The 22022-nt window shown below is 37.1% G+C and overlaps 1 protein-coding gene across 1 annotated transcript in view; it reads left to right on the top strand.

Moving 5' to 3' along the window:
- LOC103904970 (thrombospondin type-1 domain-containing protein 7A) overlaps window positions 1-22022 on the top strand; it is a 79632-nt gene that overhangs the window by 14627 nt on the left and 42983 nt on the right. The window contains exons 5-8 of the mRNA XM_009286537.1: window positions 2180-2312; window positions 5174-5277; window positions 15253-15447; window positions 18863-19126. Of these exons, the coding sequence (XP_009284812.1) occupies window positions 2180-2312; window positions 5174-5277; window positions 15253-15447; window positions 18863-19126 (696 nt within the window). The remainder of the gene's footprint in view (window positions 1-2179; window positions 2313-5173; window positions 5278-15252; window positions 15448-18862; window positions 19127-22022) is intronic.

The following is a 22022-nucleotide window of genomic DNA, read 5'->3' as shown; positions in this document are numbered from 1 at the left end:
CACTGATAAAGAGAGAGCTAGTCACAGAGCAGACATGTATCTCTTAGTGTAACACCAAAACAGATACTTGTACAGTTACAGAAATTGTATTTGAAAAGAGAGAGAGAGAGAGATGTGCATATGTATATAATTTTGGCAAAACCCTTTCACTTTTGCCTGTGCTGGTTTATTCCACCCAAATGAAAATGGAAGGACAGTTAATAAAAATCAGCAGACTTTAAGTTGATATTAATGGTCTGACTTAAACATATATTGCAATAACATTTTAATAAACTTGGCAAAGTTCTTAAAAACAGTGCAGGTCTCCCTTGAATTTTTATTACATTGAAATTGTACATAAAGTGATGACTGATTTAATATTGCCCACATTTTTCTGCCTTAGCTCTTTTTCTCTTTTAAGCTTAACAGGAGGTATTTTTATAATATGTACTATTACAGACAGAGTCTATAATACCCAAAGTTCCACGGGGTGCTAATCCCTATGTGGAATGTGGTGATTACTCGCAGCAACCATATTATCGAATGTAAGATATTGTTACATCGAACGTACGCACTTCAAATGTCACGGCTAATTCTTTATGCTTTATAAAGGACACAAGCATAGAGTCATTTTTGTAGTAATTCATATTAGTGCTTAATGCATTCTAACAAATAAAAAAGGGGTTAGGAAGATTAAATTTAAAACCTTTGAAAAAGAACAGAGAAGTGAGACCATTGAATCTGAATCTATTAAATAGTTATTCATTATTAAATACTGTGTTATTTTACAGCAATATTAATGGCTCTTTCTGAAATACTTTTGTTAGGGCAGATCATCTTGGACAAAAATGCCATGCTCTTCTGTTCTTATTTCTGCGGGTTTTAAGAAAGGTCTTGATACAATGAACATATCTTCACGAATATTGACTACAAACTAGCATGTATGCTGCTAAAACCAGTATATTTGTGAACCAATACAGGCCTTTTGTCTATTCAGTGAGTCAAACTCTTTTTATACTACACAAACAATTTTTATTTCATGGGTTTTACCTACTTTCGTCAGCAAGCTGGTCAGCAGCTTTGCTGGGCTGCACGTCTGTCTTGCCCCTTGTGCCAGCTCCTGGCATCTCCTGGAGCTGATTGACTCGAGTGGAGGGTTTCCTCTGCATTGAAAAGCGGCCAGGTGGTGGAAAGACACCACCGGGATTCTCCTACTGCTTGCTCCTAATTACAATTGTTTGGCTGTGGTCCAGCATGCTTCTGTGTTCAGACAAGCTGCAGCTGCTGTAATAACCCACCCAAAGCCGGTATCAACCTAGTCAGCCAAATGTCTGTGCCTACAGCTCTCTGGAAAAAAAACAAAACAAAACAACCCCAAGATTTTTACCTAATGATATTTGTGTATTAGGTATTGCTACAGAATTAATATAAATTTGTGTGTTTTCTCTTAATTTTCTGCCTGAAGAACTGACATCTGAAGATGACTGGAATCAAAATTCCTACAGGAACTATTTACTGTTTAACATTAATAATGAATGAGTATAATAATTAAAAACTGTAAACTGTAAATTAATTCCAGAGTGGGAAATGAAACTTCACATTTAAATGTAAAGCATGCTCTTTTGGAATAGTTTTTGCGTGTCTAGAGAGGGTAATGCTAGTCCCAGGTGGGAAACGAGGGCATAGGGAGCAGAATTAATGCCCAGCCTGGAGAGAACCAAGACTGTAAATTAAAGTTGTTATATTCCTGGCTGTGGAGATAAGCAAAAGGCAAGCAGATTTTCTGACTGAGTCATTTATCGAATGGAAAAATTGTGAAATATAATAATTTCTTTCCATTAATTTCTGTTTCTGGTTTTGCATGCAAATGATTAGGGCAAATTTACACTTTGAAACTGTAAAGTGTAGCAGCAAACTGAGCTGGTTTAATTTTTGTTCACTTGAACTGTGTGTTCACTTCAGCTGTATATTCATTTGTTCAGTACTGCTACTGTTTCTTTCTGATTAGTTCTGCTTCCTGGCCTTTAGCTGAGATTAAAGTGTTTTATCTATTAGGCTTAATTTTCTGCTTATGGACACAATAGCATGTCACTACTATAGCAATCGACTCAAATACCTGTTATGTTAAATCTTATTTTCCCCCTAATTACTGTCCTCCCTATGTAGTAGCAGGAGAAACAAGCTCTTCTACTCTTTGCAGGGGGTGTCACAGTAAAGAAGCAGTCTCGTCACCGAGTCATCATCCAGCTCCCTGCCAACGGTGGTCGCGAGTGCCCGGACTCCTTGTTTGAGGAAAAGGAGTGTGAAGTTTCTCCTGTCTGCTATAGCTACAGGTAGTCTAAATCAACCAGAGACAGCTCAGACATGATTTTTCAACTTGTACTACCTCAAAAGCTTGTTAAATTCCACTTCTTAAGAAAAATAGGCTACATAGCTAAACCAAGGTTTCAGAACAGATATGTAGACTCAGTTGGGCCCATAGTGAATCACTAGTTCATTTTGTTCCAGGTCCTTTGCAGGAACATTGCAACTACTAAGAATGACTTTCCAGGCTAAATCTTTCTTAACAACTATTTTGAAATTCTATATGATTAAAAAAATCTTCCTTTCTAAATGATCCAAAGCACTGAAATGCAGCCTCATCTGTCTAGGAGAGCTGAGTTCTGCTGCCGCACTGTGCCATGCACTGTATCCTCCATCTTTCCATCCCGGTCAGCCCTGAGATAGTCCACAGTTGATATATTGCCTAATGTACAAAATCCTGTGTTGACCAAATCTTCACCAGAGAATGATGAGGACTGTTCCAACAGGTGGGGATCTCCACCATAACTGCTTAAGAAAATTTCTGGGCAGTTTTGTAGTATCTGTCTGAGTGGCATGGGAAAGTCTAGATGTACGGCAAGATCTGTCTGTTGATACAGACAAAGTTTAGAAAATTCTGATGCAGTTGGTTGGATTTACTTGAGGAAATTAAAAAAAAAAGAGATTTTTTTTTTTATGAATAATAAATATGTTTGAATTGGAAGCCAATGTTCTGTTTCTCCAGTGGCTAGAGAAGAACACCTGCTAGTTCCCATGAAACCCCTCTATGTTGCAGTGGTGCAATAGAATTTAAGATTATTTTAGCCAAAACAAATTGAGATTAAAGAAATGTGTTGTTTTCATTATCTGGTAAGAATTATCTTTGCAAATTCATTAGGAGATCACACTGTGTATAGCTGAAAGATATGAAAGGATGTAAAACAGCATTGGGAAGCTACCAAAATCAGTACTCCAAACATCAGAAATATAGCTCGAGAACTTTTTCTAGTCAATACCAGAGTCAGAGTTTTATCTTTTAAAATGCTGGCTGCTCCTCATCTCTTTAGTATCTTCAGTATCAAATTTTACCTGAGCTAGTGCATGATGATGTGCTGAGCAGAAGAGTTGCTAGGGAGTGATAGATGAGGTGATTTAAATTTCATGACACAAACTAATACTAAAAACATTTTCTGTATATTTCCTTTAGCATCTTTCTGACCTACACTTGCTGCGACAGATGGACACAGACATTCAGCTTGGTTCATGCCTTAGTTTAGATACTGGCCTGCAGAGGCAAGTTACAATGAAACTTGAGGTGCAAAACCATTGAAATAATTTTAAATATGAGAGCAGTTGATGGTTTGAGCTGTGGACATACCGTTCCCCCCTCCCCCCCCATTCTGAGTAATTCAGACAACTGTGGATTATTTCAGAGATGTGACAATAACCACACTTGCCTGGATTTGTTATATTTAAGGCCTAGGTTATTCTGCAGCACTAGAAGGGAACTTTGTAAAAGTTGTAGCAGTTTATATTAAAGATAGAATAATTTAAGCAACACAATATTGCATTTCTTATCAAAGTTTTTTACAAGTTCTTTTTGTCTGTGTTCTATTTTGATATAGTCTGGGCCCATATTCACATTGTGTTGGATCTCTTCGTTGGCTCCACATTTGTAAGGTGCTGCCATCCAGCTACCTGAGACCCCAGGTGCTCTGGGATTGCCCGAGGCACCCTCACAGTCATTTAAACCCACTGTCCCAATGCTTTGCTGTAGCTGGGGTCCCTTTTTGCTTCTGATTTCTCCTTTTGGAATAGTGTTTGGAAGATGAAGCTTAGGAAAGGAATTTGTTTGTTGTGAAAACTTTACCCTTGTAATCATATCATTTGAAATTTGAGAAAAAAACCCAAAAATCCTAAGACTTTGCTCATCTGACCTCATCTTTGTCTGTAACTCCAAGACTTGTTTGTGCTTCAAATAAGGCAGAATTCCTCCATTTGTTGTTGTGTTGCAAGGCATGCCTAAGGGAGGGGACGAAAAGACCTGGGGAAGAGGAAAGAAGCAAAAGAGAAAGAAATGCACTAACACTTCTATGTGACAGTATTTACTGCCAAAAGAAACTCTCAGTACTGCGTGAACCAGAAATCAACCCTGGAGTCTTATCTCTGGAGTGTATTTGGGAAACTTCAACACATCTTTGCTTCACTGAGATAGGTGGAAAAAAGAAAGGAAGGGAAGGGAAAGTGAGAAAGAGAGGAGGTTTATTAGGGTATGCTAGTATTCAAAACTCATTTAATGGGTCCATGTTGTTTTTATGAGATGTTAGTGTCACTTTACTAAATCCACTTTTCAAATTTTATTGTCATTTTGTTGACTGGTAAAATACTCTGAGCATGCTCAGTTATAAATCCATAGCAAAGGAGTTCTGTTAAATGGGTATTCAAGTCACAATTTTATTATTTTGTATAGTATTCTTTTTTGAAATTTCTTTCTCACATCTTGTATAAGTGTGTTAATGCTTTGTATTAATGTATAAACCTCATATTGTGGTTTGTATTCACCGTGTATTTGTTAGGTAGTGTTAATGTACCTTTGTACTTTGAAATCCTAGAAAATATATATGGTTTGCTTTCTTTTCCCTCCTCCACCTCCTCTTTCCTTCCCTGTGTTCTTAATGGCCTAATGCTAAAAGGAGTAAAAAAGTTAACAGGAAAGAGGGAAAAGTTTACGGTATTTTTACTGTTTGTTGTAAATTGGCTGTGACCAGTTAGTAATAATAAGCAATAGCTTATGGTGGTTTCTAATACTATCTAGCACTTGTGCTGCCTCAGTTTTGATTGCTACAAGTTTAGATGGATTGTTTGAAATTGATTGTTTCTCCCCTCATTTCAGGTGGAAGACCCACAAGTGGCGCAGGTGCCAGCTAGTACCATGGTATGTGCGCCAAGACAGTCCAGGAGCACATGAGACTTGTGGACCTGGGCTACAAGCAAGAGGTTAGACACTTTGCTTCTGTCATATATTCCTCAGAAATCTATAGCTGCACTGGTGTGGGAAATGCCTAAAATTTTAGTCGTCATAACCTAACATTAACTTTATCTGTCTTTATGTGCATCAGCAAAGGAAAATACTGAATGCTAGTATGGTAGGGTGCATCCTAACTGGTATTTGGCAAATATTTTATTAATAAAATATCAGTATTAATTTATTTTTAAATATAGATACCACATTAGTGTCTAATTTTATGCTATTGTTTGTTCAGTTTATTTCACCATCCTTACCTGAAGCAAGTTTGCAGAGGTGTTTGTGGAAAGTATGTTTTCAAAAAGAAGAAACAAAAGAAAGGGATGGGTGACTTTACATGCTTCTTTTTGTGAAAAAGGTTGTGTAAAGTCACCTGTGAAAATGTGACATTTTTCATGTGGTGAGGATGTGAAGACATTTTTATGGGTATATCCATTACACTGAATAATAAGACTTTTGCTCCCTTTAAGTGTTTGTTTGAAAATTTAGTATCAGAGAACCCTACAATATTTTTGGGTTGGAAGGACACTTTGGAGGTCCCTTGGTCCAACCTTCCACCCAGAGCAGGGCCAGTTTCAAAGTTAGATCCCACCCAGATGAGAGCAGTTTGCTCAGGGCCATGTCTCAACATGTTTGGAGTATCTCCCAGGATGGAGATCCTACAGCCTCTCTGGACATTTGCTCCAGTGCTTGTCCAGTCTAGCACTGCATTTTTTTTTTTTTTTGCTAATATCTAAGCTGAAATTTCCCTTGCTGCAATTTGTGTCTGTGGCCCCTAGCTAGAACAGGCTAGCTCTCTCTTCTCTATACCCTTGAATTTAGGTAGTTGTAGATGGTAACGGGAGCATGAGAGATGCAGGACTTTGCATTTACACTGTTAAAGTTCAGTGCCAGCCCATTTCTCCAAGCTGTCAAGGTCCTCTGAATGGCAGCCCTACCCTCCAGGTAGCTATTGACTGCTCCTCTCAAACAGGTATTGCCCCCAAACCTGCTGAGGATGCTTTCTGTACAGGTTGTTAAAGATGCTAAACAGAATTGGCCCTGGAATTAACCACTGAGGTGCAGTACTCTTAACCAGCTGCTCGTTGGACTTCAAAACCACTGACCCTTCGAGCCCAGTGATTCAGACATTTTTCTGCCATTTCCATTTGATAACAAATAATTTTAGCATCCATATCCAGCTTTACTGTCACCTGTCTTCATAGAGGGTTTTGAAGATTTGACAGAACTGTGTATGTGTGACTCTGTTAAGTATAGTCAGGAGATGGTTTTTTAGGTGCATTAAATAAATTCAGTATGAAAATAATTGCGATTCCTACTTACTGTGTTACAGTAATTGAATTGCTTTGAACTACTAGTCAACCCTGAATTCCAGGAAGGTTTTTTTCTTTTGCCTTTTCTGAGTGCAAACTCCTATCCATTAAAACAATATTGGCTCAGCAGATTGTGGAATTCCTGAGCAAGGACACTGGTAACTGCAGAAGTGAAATGTTCTGGTCATTAACTTCCTTGCAGTATTAAAGGAGGTTATGGTACACTTAAAAAAGTCATAGAGTAAATCTTAAGCTAGTAACTCCTACCACTTACTCAGAAAGTGTTACAGGAGATCAATTTAGGGTTTACCACAAAATGAAACCTGAAGGTATTGCCTGCTAGTACAAAAGACTTCTGGCTGTGGTAATTCTTTCGAAGGTCTATCACTAGTGCAATCTTTTTTCTTAGCAGCTCTGGAGGATACATTCAGATTACACACTGAGAAAATAAGATTTCTGTCTCTGACGGTAGGAGTTCAGATAGTACAAAATATTGTCTTCTGTACTTGCATGGTAGTACCTAAATCTATTGACTTTGCCTCGAAGTCAGTTAATAAAGAAAGATAGCTAACTGTACTGCATGCAAATTGTTTTTTATTATTCTTGTACATCATGAGAGTTTCCTTTTTTTAAACTGTAATTTCAGTCATGTGTGGTACACACACATGCAGAGTAATACGTTGTCTTGGAATTACTGGGCATACAGTTTTCAAATCTGGTAAAATAGATAGGCAGAACTTCCCTCTAGTACTACCAGTTTGATCTTGCAAAGGATGATGTATTCAAGCAGTAGTCTTGTTCCTACAAGCAGATATAATGGAAGTAGCTCTCTAGTGTAATGTGGTCAAGTGGTAGAATGAGCAATCGTTAATTAAGAACCCTGGTAGCAGCTAAGCCTGAAGAAAGCGGGTGGTTTTGGTAGAATTCTGTAAATGTTTCTGAAATCAACTGTTAGAAAGGGGAGATTTTTGTTTGCTCTTGCTTTTTATTGTCTATCCAATGCATAAATTTTATTGTAGAACTCATGGAGAAAGTTATTTAAGTTGAATAACCAAAGATTATTTGTGCCTCAGTCCAAGTATCTAAATAAGAATCTAAGTATTGTCTAGCCTGTTGCAGTGGTGAAAGTTACAGGCATTAAACACAGAGCCTTTTTTGGCCCAATATTTTTCCCATTGATGTAAATTAACAGAAAATGTAAGTTTCAAACACAGGTAGATTATGTATCATGTCTCAGTGTTTTAATACCTGACAATGTGTTGAATATATCTTCTACTTTTGTGCTCAGTACTGTAAACTGATATTCTGTAGGAGCTAAACTAGTACAGCTTTTCTTTAGATTGAGAAAAGTAGAATAATTTCTGTTTTCTTGAACATCATTACAATGAACATGACTTGGAAGTAATAGTTGAATTTTTGCACAAAAGTAACTTTCACTTTGGAAAATATACTTCTGCAATTCTAGAGATTATTGGTTGAAGTTTTATTTACTTCGCACCTCAGAAAATTGCATTTTGAACATGGATAGTGTGTTTTATTTGTTTTATATAGGTTATCTCCTACACAGGGCATTAACATACTCCATTTCCCCTCTTACATTTCAAATTCTGCCATGAAAATCACCATGTGTGAATTTTCAGTGGTGCACATTATTTTGTTTGGTGCCCTGCACCAGAGTTGATTTCGTGCAAGGTACTCGCTGAAGGGAGGCTGACCTGAAAGCAAGCATCCGGCTGACTGAGCTCTGCCCTGGACAGTATTAGAAAGATTTCACCAATTTCTGAAGGAAGACTCTGGAAGAGGGTTTGTCCCCTCTCCCTGCTGATTCTTGGCTCCTGCTTGCATACTTGGCTTGTCGTAAATAAGTTCCTACAGGCTATGGAAAACTTTGCATGACAATATGTTATTAAAAATTCTATACTAGAAATCATTTATTTAAAGATTATTTTGTGATGTAGATACAGAAAAGGCTGAGTTCCTACTATGCAAATCCTTTTAACCACCCTAAAATCAGGAAATGCCAAACACTGAAAAATGAAATCCATTTGGTATAACATTCTGATATTGCATTTATAATGTGATAGTGGAATAAAGATATTTTGAACAGATCATTTAACTGTTTGTTGGTGATTTCTGTACAAATGTTTACTATCCTGTGAAAACGTAGACATAGCAGCATTTCTTTTCCAATTGAAAAAGAGTTCTCTCTCAAATTTCTGATGCTCATGAATGCAGAAATCACACATTCATTCATCTGTTTGTGGTAATTTACTTTTGATGACAAAGTGAAACAATAATGTTATAGAAGTAATCTCAGCCCTTTGGTTTCCTGTGGATTGTCCTTTCATTTTGTGTTGATACTCAGTAGAGCAAGTAATTGCATTCTTGTGTGTGAGAACAGTTCTCAGTTCCTCTTTTTCAGTGCAAGGGGATGTTACCAATGCTATTAGTTTGTCCTATTTCTGATCTGATTGCCTACGCACACTGTAACACATAACAATATCAGCAAATGTGTTAAATAAGAAAGAATAGGAATGTACACCAGGGAAAAAGGCACATCTGACTATGCATTCATTAGCGGTTTATTTTGAACAAAATAGTCTACACGGTTCATATTTAGTTAGAAAGATAATTAAAACTGAAGGAAAAACTAGAAATCATTAAAATGACTGGTTAGGTGTCTGATCTTAAGAGTCTATGAGTAACTAGAGCATATGCATGCCTTGCTTTAGATCACAGCTTTACTATTTACATTTCCGTTCTTCAGCTTTTTTATCACATTGGTCTTCCTTGGCAGAAGAGATACTTGGGTGAATCATAAAGTTTAGAATTGTGATTCATTGTTAAAGACAGCTCTGTTTCTAGCTGTCTTGTATAATGAAGGCTTTGTTACAAATCATGTCACTTTAAATGAACACATCGCAAAATTAGAACTGGGGTCAATGCAGAGGAAAGAGAATAAAAGGGTTTGGTGTGTGTTTTTGTTTTAAGAACAAATTTTTTTTTTAGCATTTTTTAAAGAAATAAGTTTGTTAATTATTCATGCAAATGATGGACAGGTATTTGTATCTAAATCTAAGCATAGTAACATAGCATTTAATACCTGAGCAGCAAATTCATTGTTGTAGTCATGAACCTTATTTGAACAAGGCAGATAGTCATGACAATTGTGTTGAATTTCTATGATGAATGAAAATTTGCAGTCATATCACTGGTAAAATGCCTTTTAACAGTGGCAGGAATGTATTATGGAATTGCAGTAACTTAAGACGTCTAACTGTCTCTTGTTCAAAACCCTCGAGAGAGAGGATATTGTGGGTGCATCAGCAAGGAGTTTGAAACTTCCTTTTGACCCTATCCAACAGGAACAGGAAATGTAGAGAAAAGCCATATTTTACTGAAACAGCATTTATGTTGTCTTTATTTTAATAAGCTGTTTCTCAGTTAACAAGAGTAAATTGACCAGATGTCTCGATGAGTCACCTGAAACCCAGGAGGGAGTGGCACAGAGTGTTGGCAAACACAAAATATCAAAAAAATTACAGAAACTAGAACAAGAGAGTAAATGCTTGATAAAGCCAGGCTACTAGTATTTGATGGGGATGTGGGCTATAAAACTCACTGTGAGAGGAACCTGCTCCAGCAGGGTGTGCTAAGAGATAATACTTTGTATTCTTAAGGCTGACGTTTATTAGCACATAGATAACTTCAAAGTAGTGGTCTGCTCAGTGATATAGATTAATGTATGAAGTTTGAAATTGTGAAGAACTTAGGCAGGTATGTGTTATGTTATGCCCATGTCTTAAAAAATCTGTGTAAGTAAACCTCAGCTCCAGTGTCTTCTGAAGGAACTTAGAAATACAATTCAAATCCCTTTTGAATTGTATAGGAAAGCCTAGGAAACTTACTTACTAAAAAGGCTTGTTTTGCCAGTAGCTTCTGCAGATTTAAGTAGGGCTTGTTGGACTGCATCCCAATGCTAGTGAAGAGAACCTGTAGCAGATGAGAAGCTCGAGTGCCCGAACTGCGATAGCCTAATCACATCATGATGCATATGGATGGATGCACGTGGTAAGGGCTACCCCAGTGACCGAAAAGAGATTTGCAAAAGGATGCACAGCCTGCAGTCCTTGCCACTATAAATCTTCCTCAGAGTTTCGTAGGAGGAATGGGATGAAAATTGTGAAATCTGTCAGCATATTCTCTAATAGCAAGAGGAAGGTTATTTATAAAACTTAAGCAGAAGCTTAAGTAACCTGGCTGTCAGGGAAAATATCTGAATAGCTGTACTTGATGTCGCTGGGAACTGGCCATTATTAAAGAGCTGATCCTGAGCTCTCACTATTCTTCATCTGCAGGGTGTATGTAGAGGTGTTTGAAAGACAGTGGAGCAGGGGAATTGGTGGAAGCTTCCCAGGATGGCCATGAGCAGACAAGGAGGCCTTGCAGGCTTGAGCCGTGGGGAGGCTCGGAGGCAGAACCAGTGGGCAAAAGCACTTTCCTCTCGCTGTGGCTAAGCAGGGACAGCAGCCTCCCACTCTGGGCGTCGCTTATGTATGTGGGGGGATTTGCTCTTGTGGGGGTTTCGTGCCCTCATTGAAAGCACAAGAAGGGAGACAAAATCATGAAGGGGTGCTGCTCCTTCATAGAGCTATAAACTACTATTTTAACCTCATTGAGACTTAACAGATGAGTGTGCCCTATTGCCTGGCTCATATTTTAGTCACTGCAAAGGACAACTGGCAGCTTCAGGTTTTGTACTGAAGTAAGAATTTGGACAACAGTGCTCAAGAGCAGTACTTACATAAGAAATTATTTTTTTATTGGCAAAACAAGAGCCAGAATCTCCAGACAACTTTATTCAGCAGAAACACATTGTTATTCTCTTTGGCACATAAAGAATGATCAGGCTTGTATTTTCACATTATTGACATGTGCTCCTGCTTAAGATACTTTGCGATAGAAACATTTCATTGTGCAGTGTCTAGTCTGCCGTGTCCTACAGAAAAAGAAATAAACAGAGATGAAATCATATCCTAGGCAGCATTGATAGTAGGTGTAAGAAAAGTTAGTGTGCTGAAATAATTCATGCCTTTCTAGAAATGAAACAATATTTTTGTTGGTAAAAATACTTAACAATTGGAAAAAATGGTTTCACAAGTGTGTTGTAAAACAAAGGACATAGAGCATGTTCATTTATAAAATATTTTAATTTTTAGGTGTAGGTGTCACTGAATCTCACATCTCGGTGAAATCTCAATGAAGTATACTAATGATGGGAACAGCGGCAAGGTTTTTATATAAACCCACACATAACAAGACTTGCTCAAATACAGTCTTAGTGTTTCGTTATGCCAACAACAAATACATTAGCCTGTAGTCCCCTGTGGCTTGGTGGAAACAATGCTATCAGATAAAGTTTTAATTACATCAAAGTCCCTTGTCTAGAAAATTTAGACTGCTGTTTATTTACACCTTTCCTCTGAGAGATAATTGTTAAATACCAAAACAATTTTGTAAGTGAATGGTTTCCATGTTAAATTTGATTTTTCTGTTAGCAGTACTCCTGTTTTATGTTTTCACTTGACAATTACTTGGGCTTAATTCAGTAATAGAAGAACCATGCTCTTTCCACTTATTGCTAATGTCTGTAATAAATATAACGTGGTTGTATAGGCAAAATAATTAATCTGGCACTGCATGGCTTTATAGTAGTTGAAGACACTTCTCTGTATAGTGAGTTAATCATCGATCTCAGCAACTTTTAGAGAATATAATTAAAGAACCATGGGTTGGATCAAAGAGGCAGGGGATGAGTTTGCCCAAATTAGGCTGTGAGTGGAAAAAGTAACTCCACTAAAAGTAAGAGCATTTCAGATGTCAAGTAAGACATTTACCTGGCCAAAATAATGTATTAATGGAATGTACACAGTTGTCAAAATCCCTACTTTAAGTAATGGAAAAATACCCACTCTTCAACAGTCACAAGGAGTACAAACCTTTCAAATTGATACTTGAATCTGTAGAATAACAATAGAAAAATGGAATATAGAGCCAATCATCCAGGTCTTGTCAACCAGAAGTAACATGAATAGTTATGGGCAGGCACTGTGAAAATTAAGATTCAGGAATTGATTTGGTATGCCAAGCTGTCCTCTAATCTGTGTTCTTATTAAGGTGAAATATTTAGGTCTCAAGAATGAAGAGTTTTCCTGCTTTGATTGCTACAGTACAACTGACAGTTAATCTGGAAAAAACCCAAAGTGTTAATCCTCAAGGGAGCTTCTCACCTGGGTCTGCTTGATGTAAATTAGATGCACTAATACGAGTCTGAAAAAATTTATGACACAGTGGATAGCTGCCCACAGCGTAATGTTTAATAACCAAGAAAGATGAGGGAATGAATATTGGCTTTAGAAAAACTCAATTTAGCTAGAAAGAAAGTATATTCTTCAATGGACAATGTTTATGGCCTATCAAAGGACTAGATGGAGAGGCAGTATCTAAAATGGGTATTAAACTTTTGAAGAAAGTTATTAGAAGTCATTGGGTTAATCAGTAGACTGCCTTTTAGCCCTTGGCTAGGTATAGTTTTCATTGCTAAAAATGGTGGTCTATATCTCCCTGAGAATGTAGTGAAGATAATGCAATTAGTTTTGCTGATGCATGCACATGCCAAGGTCAAACTCAAGACAGAGGATTTAGGTTTGACCTCTGTGAATTTCCACAGGGTAGAACTAGTCTGAACTGTGTTTTTACCTCGAGGAAACCGATGTGTGTTATTAGCAGAGAAAAGTATCTCACAAGAATCCAAAACCATAGCCTAGGCTTGTGTTGGAAGATACTGATTTGACTTGTGTCTTTCCAAAATATTTGTGTAATTTTAGAAATCCTATAGTAGGTACAGTTAACACATCCTTGTAATAGTTGTATGGATTTTCAATTTTCAAATATTGGGTTTTGCTCATTGAATCAGTATAATTATATCTGAAGAAAAAAGGGTTTCCTCATGTAAACTACACCAATAATAATAAGATTTGACAGAATAATTGTATTAGACAATGTACAGCTGGTCAGTCCCCCAGTAAGCACAACTTAATGCAGTACTGAGCCTATTACAAACAGTGCTGGCAGCCCTGCTCCAAAGGGCAGTCAAGGATCAGGGAAGTTGTTTGCTTAGCATCTCTGAATAAACAACCCCCCCTCCCTTTCACAGTGTTTTACCACAGACGTGTGGCAAAAACAATTCACTCGGGACCTTTGGATATGTTTTAGTAGGTACATGATGAAATGGACCATGTGGGTCATCAAGTTCAGCTTTCCACAGTCAACATGAGGTAGAAATTTAGTTCAGAACTGTCAGACAAAATTTTTTTTCAGAAATCATAGGTCACTAAACCTTTACAATTACCTTACAACAATCTAAAAAAAAAAAAAATTTAAAAAAATTGTTTCCTCAAGTGTTCTTCCTTCTTCTTCCAGGAGGAAATAGTCACTTATAGCCAGTTTTCTGTTTTATTTTGAAACTTTGCATTCAAACCCCATTTTTCTCCAAGTTGAACTTGATTATGCCCTAATAGTTTTCTTTTTAAAAACTTTTTTTTTATATTCCCTCATATATATATATAGAATGATATGTTTGGATGCAATGTTACTGCAACAATTGGTGACCCAAATTACTTTCACAGTCGTTATGAGATACTGCATATACTGTGTAGCGTCAGATGCCAAGAAGCATAAATATAATTCTATTGTGTAAGCAACTAGAAGTTTCCAGTCTTGTTACTGTGTAATAAGTTTTATGTTGTTTTGGGCAAGGAAATAAAGTTAGATTTACTGAGCTTAGGTTAGAATAATAGATAAGCAACCATGTTAAAAAAAAAATTTAAATTATCCATGAGGAACAATAATACAGCATTGTTAAAGACTACATTAATGAAGCAGCCCTATTCTTTATAAATTGTTATGTTCCAACTTCTTCCTTTTGTGCCACCTGAAGTTTTCTTAAGTTTTCATTCAGGATATGGCTATCCTGTTATAAAACATTGTAGCCCTATTGGCTGATACTCCATCCCTAGCAAACATGCTTTGTCCTTCAACCCTTTTTCAAGACTAAAAATTGCTGAAGAGCATCAGGCAGCAATATCGTTGTGGGTGGTTAAGTGGTATCCAGAACTCAAATATGTTTCTGAATTTTATGTCTGTCCCTTTTTTTAAATTATATGCTGCTGATACAAGTTTATAGCTTATACAACATTCAGCTACTTAAAATGGCATTGCAAGTTTTTTAATGTCTGAGTTATAGGCTATATCTGTAGGAAAATTGATAATGTGAAAAGTGGTATAACAGGTGTGGATAACATGGTGCAACCTTTATAATATTTACAGTTGTCTGTAAGATTTTTTTTTTCCGAGGTAAGTCCCGATAAATAGAAATTTAAACAGAATCTCAAAAAAGTCAGAAATGTCAAATGTATTCATTCAAGATATAACTTATTGCGAATATTAGGTTCTTGTATAACTATTCTGGGCTTTCAATGTGATTTTGTGGTAGAATATTGTAGACTTACTAAATTGAATAGACACATTCATGAAAAAACTGCTGAATTAAACTCCATCCCTTTTTGCTTCCAGCAATTACTTGTCGCAGACAAGACGGAGGACAGGCTGACATCAGTGAGTGCCTTAAATACTCTGGCCCATTGCCATCCTTAACACAGACGTGCCAGATTCCCTGCCAAGATGACTGTCAGTTTACAAACTGGTCAAAGTTTTCTTCCTGTAATGGGGACTGTGGAGGAGTCAGGACAAGAAAACGCACTCTTGTCGGTAAGAGTAACCAGAAAAATAATGCATCTTTTATGAATTATTGCTACTGTTTTGATTAAAACCTGCGTTGTTCTGAGGTTCCCTTATGATAAGCAAGCAAAGTTTGTCATCGTGGCAGAAAGCAGACCCAATGTCACTGTCATGCTCTATATACTGTTAGTGGAACAAAAAAATAACCCCTCAGGAGAACAAACTCCTGCCACATGTCTCAGACTCTTGATGATGGGGAAGTGGCTAGAGAGAAGATGGGAGAATGTAGGAGGCCAGGGTTTCTTCTAAATGGAGCGCACATAGTATACTGCAAAGCAGACCGTTTCTTTTCCTGACAGGCAAGTCAGCATTGTCTGTAGTTCCAGGGAGGTGAAAAATGTAAAGCAGCATAATTAACCAACAAACTGATCCAGTCCAAGGAAATAAAATAAAAAAAATCTTTACCTGCATTTTTGTTGAGCCCTGTGTTATCTTTTCACCAAAAGGGGCACGATTGTTTGCTATTTAAAAGGTTTTCATACCATGTTTATTCCAAACCCTGATTCTGCAGCCTGCTTCTGTGCACAAAGAGGTCAGGAAGGTTGCTGGTTTATGTTTTATCATTTGTACAGAATTATGTCCTTGAGAGTATCTATTTGTGCTAAGCATTTAAAAAATACAAGAGACAGACATTTGAGGTTACATCTCCAGCAATTTCTTGTTACAGCTTTGTTGTTCTAAGTTACAGCTTAAAATATGAATATTTTAAATATTTTAAAATATGAAAATACTTTTTCAAAAGCTTTTTTTTTTTTCTTAAACTTTATTTTACTGATAGTTTTCAGGCAAATGTTGGACAATTTAGTGAATGTTGAAAGGCATGTAACTCACAAACACTGATTGGCTTAATGGTGTAAAAAGCCAAAGACCTTGGGGTCTTCAACATGATGTAGGTAGTGTGAGGCACTCGGAGAATTCCTGGGGTAGGACATCTCTTCACATCACTCTCAAATCACTTTCACTCCCAAATAAGGTTAAACAAGTTTAATTCTACTAAGACATGAAACTAGATTTGAAAAACTGATAATGAAAACCAGAGTGGCCACAGGCCCTACTAATTATTTGCATTTTCTTGATTTATGTGTGTGTTCTCATTAAGAGTTTAGGGAGAAGGTCTGCAATTTGTTTTAATTCCTCAGCAACCATGATTTCATGCACAAGCTCTATCTTGCCAGCATTGTCTAACCAGACTGAATTCTCACCAGATTGAATTGGGTCTGTTTTCTTTGGTTTTGTTGTTTCTTACACTGAACGGTAATTGAGAAAAAAAAAAATCTTGTTGAAATTCCCCTGGAGCTTTCAATAGAAAACCTTTTAATAGAAAATCCAGTGAAAGTGGATTTTTTTTTTTTTTTTAATTGGTGACAGACCAATCAACAATCATCTCTCCTTAACAGGACCAGGTGTTAACCCACTTGCATTCCTCTTCCTACTTCTGGTCTTGGCTACACCAGGACTTCCCTCTTAGATGGTGTTTTGATGCATTAGAATTACTACAGCAGCTGAGTGCTTTTCAACCTCTTGCTATAGATCATAATTTTTAGCCTTAAGCTTTGGTTTACCTCTTTTGAACTTCTTAGCTGCAGTCTTGAATTTATTATTAAGCCAGTCCTTTCCCTGGCTGAATGTTTGCTCTCCAAGTTCTTTGTGTTCTCCATTTTTCCATTGCCCTCATCCAGCATCTCAGATCACCACATGAGGCAATACGTTGCTTAATTTTCTGCCTTATTTCTTGACACAACTAAGAATGTTCTTACCTTGTGTCCCTTGAAACCTCTTGAGGTTTTAGTTAACAGAATACAAAGTTTTTCCAGTGATGTCCAACGCCTTGCCACAAACTTTTCCTTGTTCCACGTGATGGACACCCTTCCACTTTGAAACATTTTTTTTTCTTCAGCTCCTTTTTATTCTCTTTTTTTTTATTTCTTCTGCATGAAATGAAGAGAAAAACACATGCTCTGCTTCTAAGTTATAACTGAAACCTCAAGAGGGAGACTTGGCCTCTGTCACAGCACTATTTGCCAATTAGTCTCTATTGTCTGTGGTGGAGGAAAGCTAGCTAAGGGGGGTGCCCATTAGCAGCCTCAGAAAGAATGTGATAGGATCCAAACCCTATCCCGTGCTCCATCCCCCTGTAAAACAGAAGACCTGTGGACAATGAATAATTCATGATCTTCGAGAAGGCTCACTGTGGCTGTCTTATAACTCCAGTGAACTTTATGCCAGGTTTGCTTCCACAAGAGAAAAAAAACCCTAACACTTTTTTTTGTTTTAAAAACAAAGCAAGAAAGAGCAGATTCTCTTACCACACTATTAACGCTTTGAGATACTTCCCTGTCCTGAGTTAAGTTACCCCTTCAAACTTGCTAAGACTGTGATATGTGCTGTGGTGTATTCTCTGTGGCAATGTGCTATCGAGGCTAACACTTAAAGCTGACCTGGAGTGAATTCATAATTATTTATGGTGAAAATGAGGAGGAGGAGGAGAAGTGTATTTTTAGTATGAAGCTGTGTTGTCAAGAGAAAGATAACCTTTTCTTCAGGTACCTTTTTTCTATTCTAAATGAAGGCAGTAGTAAATACAAGCACTAAGGGTGCTACAAAGTTGTGTCCAGTGCCCTGTTTTGAATAGCAAGGAAAATACTACAGAATATTAATTTACAGTAGTATCTAAGTAACAAGCATTTTTAAAACTACTTTTGCAAAGACTTCTGCATTAATATATATGAGCTTTCTAGTATAGAAAGGAAAACCGAGCAAACTTTACCAAAGAGAAGATTAAAAATAGATTTAATGGGAAGTAGAGGGTGAGTGGATGGCTATGCTCCAGTTGGGGAAGGAAAACAAGAAGAGATTTGAAAAGAAACAAATTCACAGAAGGAGCTTGTTCTATTAGGGTAGAAGAATGGTAATTATTAACAAATGTACAATAACAGGTAATGAAATTAAAGGATTTTGACATTTTGAAAGAAGGTACTGCTGTAGCAAAGATGCATGTTACTTACTCCTACAATTTCCTTCAACTTGAGGAAGTTTTATCCAGAGACATTTTTTTTTTTTATTGGACTGCACACTGCTGACGAAATAGGGGAAAAAGGGTATAATTGTTTAATTGCTAACTTCTTCAAACTGTACTCCCCAAGCATTTTTTTCCAAAGTAAATATAAATATATGGCTTTATTTTAAACGATGTTGCCTTTGTGCAAAGTGTAGGCATCCATTACTTAAGAAATTCAAGTCATGAACCTAAATGAATAGAGATTAATGTAACTAGTTTTAGGCATATGTATTTGATTTCAAGCATTTGTTACAGAAGTCTAAATGAAATTTTTGAGGAGATGTAAACTGATACAAACTTTCTAAAATAATTTTTTCTTCGTTCTAGGAAAAAGTAAGAAAAGGGATAAATGCAAAAATTCTCAGTTGTATCCTCTGATTGAGAATCAGTTTTGTCCGTGTGACAAGTACAGTGCTCAGCCTGTGGGAAATTGGTCAGACTGTATTTTACCAGAGGGTAAGCTGGAAGTATTGCTGGGAATGAAGGTACAAGGAGACGCTAAGGAATGTGGACAAGGCTATCGTTACCAGGCCATGGCATGCTATGACCAAAACAATCGTCTTGTGGAAACATCACGATGCAACAGTCACGGTATTTGGAAACCTCTTTTCTTTCATCTGTTTACTTATCTGCTTTATTTCATTTAACATAATACGTGTACAGGTAGAATTAACAGATTAATATTTATTGCTTAGGCTGCATTTTATCCTAAGATACCTTCAAACCCAGCACACGTTTGTGCTGACTTGCAAAATAGTAAACTTAATTTTTACTGATTACTACAGTGCAATATTTAAAAGTAAAATCATGGTAAATTACTAACTAGGTATTTTAATAGATAAAAGTAAAATCTCGTTGTTTTTCCTGATAACTGTACCTGCAAATTTGGGAATAAAGCTATTTAGAAGGGTCAGATCCTCAAAAAGTAAATGGGGACAGCACAGGACTATTTTGGAAAGGCTGAAATTATTTCCACAGATTCTTTAGATAGCTTTAATCTCCTTAAATAGCCTTATCTCTACCATTTGCTTTTCAGCATCTTAACAGGCATGCATTGACCTGAGTTCAACAGCACACAACACTTTCTCTGTGTAATTCTGTCATGTGTAAAACTAGGATGTTTAAAGACTTTATATTCTTTGTATTCACATTGCTCCTGGAGGGAACAGTGTTCCTTCCTAAAGTGGATGCATCTATAGTGTTAGGATTAAAACCGTCACTTTCTGATTTTCAGTGAGCCAGAAATGTGCTAATTTACATCACTGGAGGTTTTTGTTCATTTGTTTTCCTGCTTGCAGTGCAAAATTGTATCTGAGCTATCGGTATGAAAAGCTGGATGTTAGTGTCAGTACCATTAAAAGGTCAATGTAAGTTTAATTTGTATATGTATTCTACTTTATAATGTTAAATTAAGATAACAGAAATTTCATTTATTTACTTGGATAAAGTTAAAATAGCTAAGCAAAGAAATTGAATTACTTAAGGGGATTTTAATTAGCACTATTAATTCCTGTTTAGAGCTATGATAAATTAGAAACTGAGTGTATCAAGCCAAGCTGTAGCATATCTTTGTGATTCCATGGAAAAGTGAGCATTCGGCTTAGTACCTCAGAGCAAAGCCGGAAGATAATTCTGTGAAGAATTTTCTCCCATGTTTATTTTTATTCAAAATCATCTTTTGCTGTAGTTAACTCATGCTGAAAGATAAGTTTGCATAAATACATCTGAATGACAAAGTCTAAATCCTAAACTCGCATGGGACAGGAAATCTCTCTTTCTACTCTGAGAATGTTCTTTAATTCTGTTTTCAGTTGTTTGTTCTCGGTTGAGGTCCGCAAAGATTTGGTTTTGTTCTTTTGTGTAGTCTAAAGAGGACATGCTACACTTGCTCAGCCTGCCCAGGACCACTTGCCATCTTTGTAGTACCAAAAGACACAGCTACCTCTAATGACCAGCAGTTGTGTGAGCACAGATCTGCCTGGGCTGGGTAGTTGTCCTGAGGGAATTAGAAAGCTCCTCAGAAAGGTGGTAGGGAACGCTGAAAAAAGAGTCGTGGAACAAGCTGAATTGTTCAGAAGACACTGTTATAAAATACAGAACTGAAACTTTTTCCTATTTCTTTGTTGATTTTTTTTAACTATATTTGACACTATGTTAGAAATTAATATTCTTTCAGCATTAAGTCCAGAGTGACCTTTGAAAAATGGAAAATTATAAAAGGACTTAAGTCCATGGGAAACTAGAGGGACTGATGGCCTGCTGCCAGTCAGTTTTCATTGACTTGAAGAACGGGGACTGTCAGGTTTTGTGTCAACAGCCAAGGGAAGACACATGAGGGAAGAAGCTGTCTGTCCAAGAGCAAACTGTAGGTGTTTCATGTGGTAGGTAATGTGCTACTTGAAGTTGCCTGCAAAAAAAGGTGGGAACTCTTTCTTTGTGTAGAACGAGCATGGACGTAGCTGCTTTCAAGCCCTGGCAGTGCACGTTGAGGTGCAATTCCATTGCAAGAATCAGAGAGACATAAAAGAGGAATAAAAAATGGAAAAAAAGGATATTCTCAACCATCTTTGTTTACCCTCTTATAACTCTTCATGATAGCAATTTCTAATCTAATGGATTTTATCAGTGAATGTCGCCTACACTCACAGTGACCACAATGAATAATAATCTAGCAGAAAAGCTACTAACAGTGTACTGTTGTTATACCTACTATAGCCAGGGCTACCATTTACATGCTATTAGCACGAGCAGGCTCCAGACCCAACCTTCCCAAAACACAATATAGCATTGCTTTGTTTATTTTTTTATTTCTACAGTTCCATCCCATTTTTCTCACAGGAGTTTTCAAGTCTCTTGTAGCTCTTTTTGTAAACTGGAAATGTTTATGAGTCATTACTCTATTGTAGGTTGGGAAACCTGAACCCTTTGTTTTCTGGGGTTGTTTTGTTTTGAATTCTTTCTCTCTAGATCAGTTTATTAAGGTGTCTGGTTCTCTGATTCCCACCACCACCCCCCCTTCCCCATTTCATTACCTGGTTTTGATAGTGAAGCACAAGACATCTGTATGTGTCTTCTCATCAGTTCCATTTGAGGGAGAGAGTACCTTTATCTTGGTCCATGGTGTCGTCCATGGGCAGATGAAGTTTGGAATTGCTGTTAACTAATCCTGCATTCCTTGCACTTCCTAAAATTGTTTGACAGGAATTTCAGGTGTAGAAGGAATGAGGTATCTAACCTGACTTTGATGGTAAGGAATTAAACAGATGCTAAGTCAAAAATTGTTTGACAGGAATTTCAGGTGTAGAAGGAATGAGGTATCTAACCTGACTTTGATGGTAAGGAATTAAACAGATGCTAAGTCACTTGAGCCTGTCACTTGTACCGGAGGACAGCAGAGACACCACCTGTGTGCGGTGTGACCAGGTGGATGATCTGCTCGGCCTGGTGGCAGAGCTGAAGGAGGAAGTGGAAAGGTTAAGGAGTATCC

The sequence above is a fragment of the Aptenodytes forsteri genome, unplaced genomic scaffold (assembly GCF_000699145.1).
Source record: "Aptenodytes forsteri isolate BGI_AS27 unplaced genomic scaffold, ASM69914v1 Scaffold55, whole genome shotgun sequence".
NCBI lineage: Eukaryota > Metazoa > Chordata > Aves > Sphenisciformes > Spheniscidae > Aptenodytes > Aptenodytes forsteri.
This window is presented reverse-complemented; position numbering and strand designations above follow the sequence as displayed.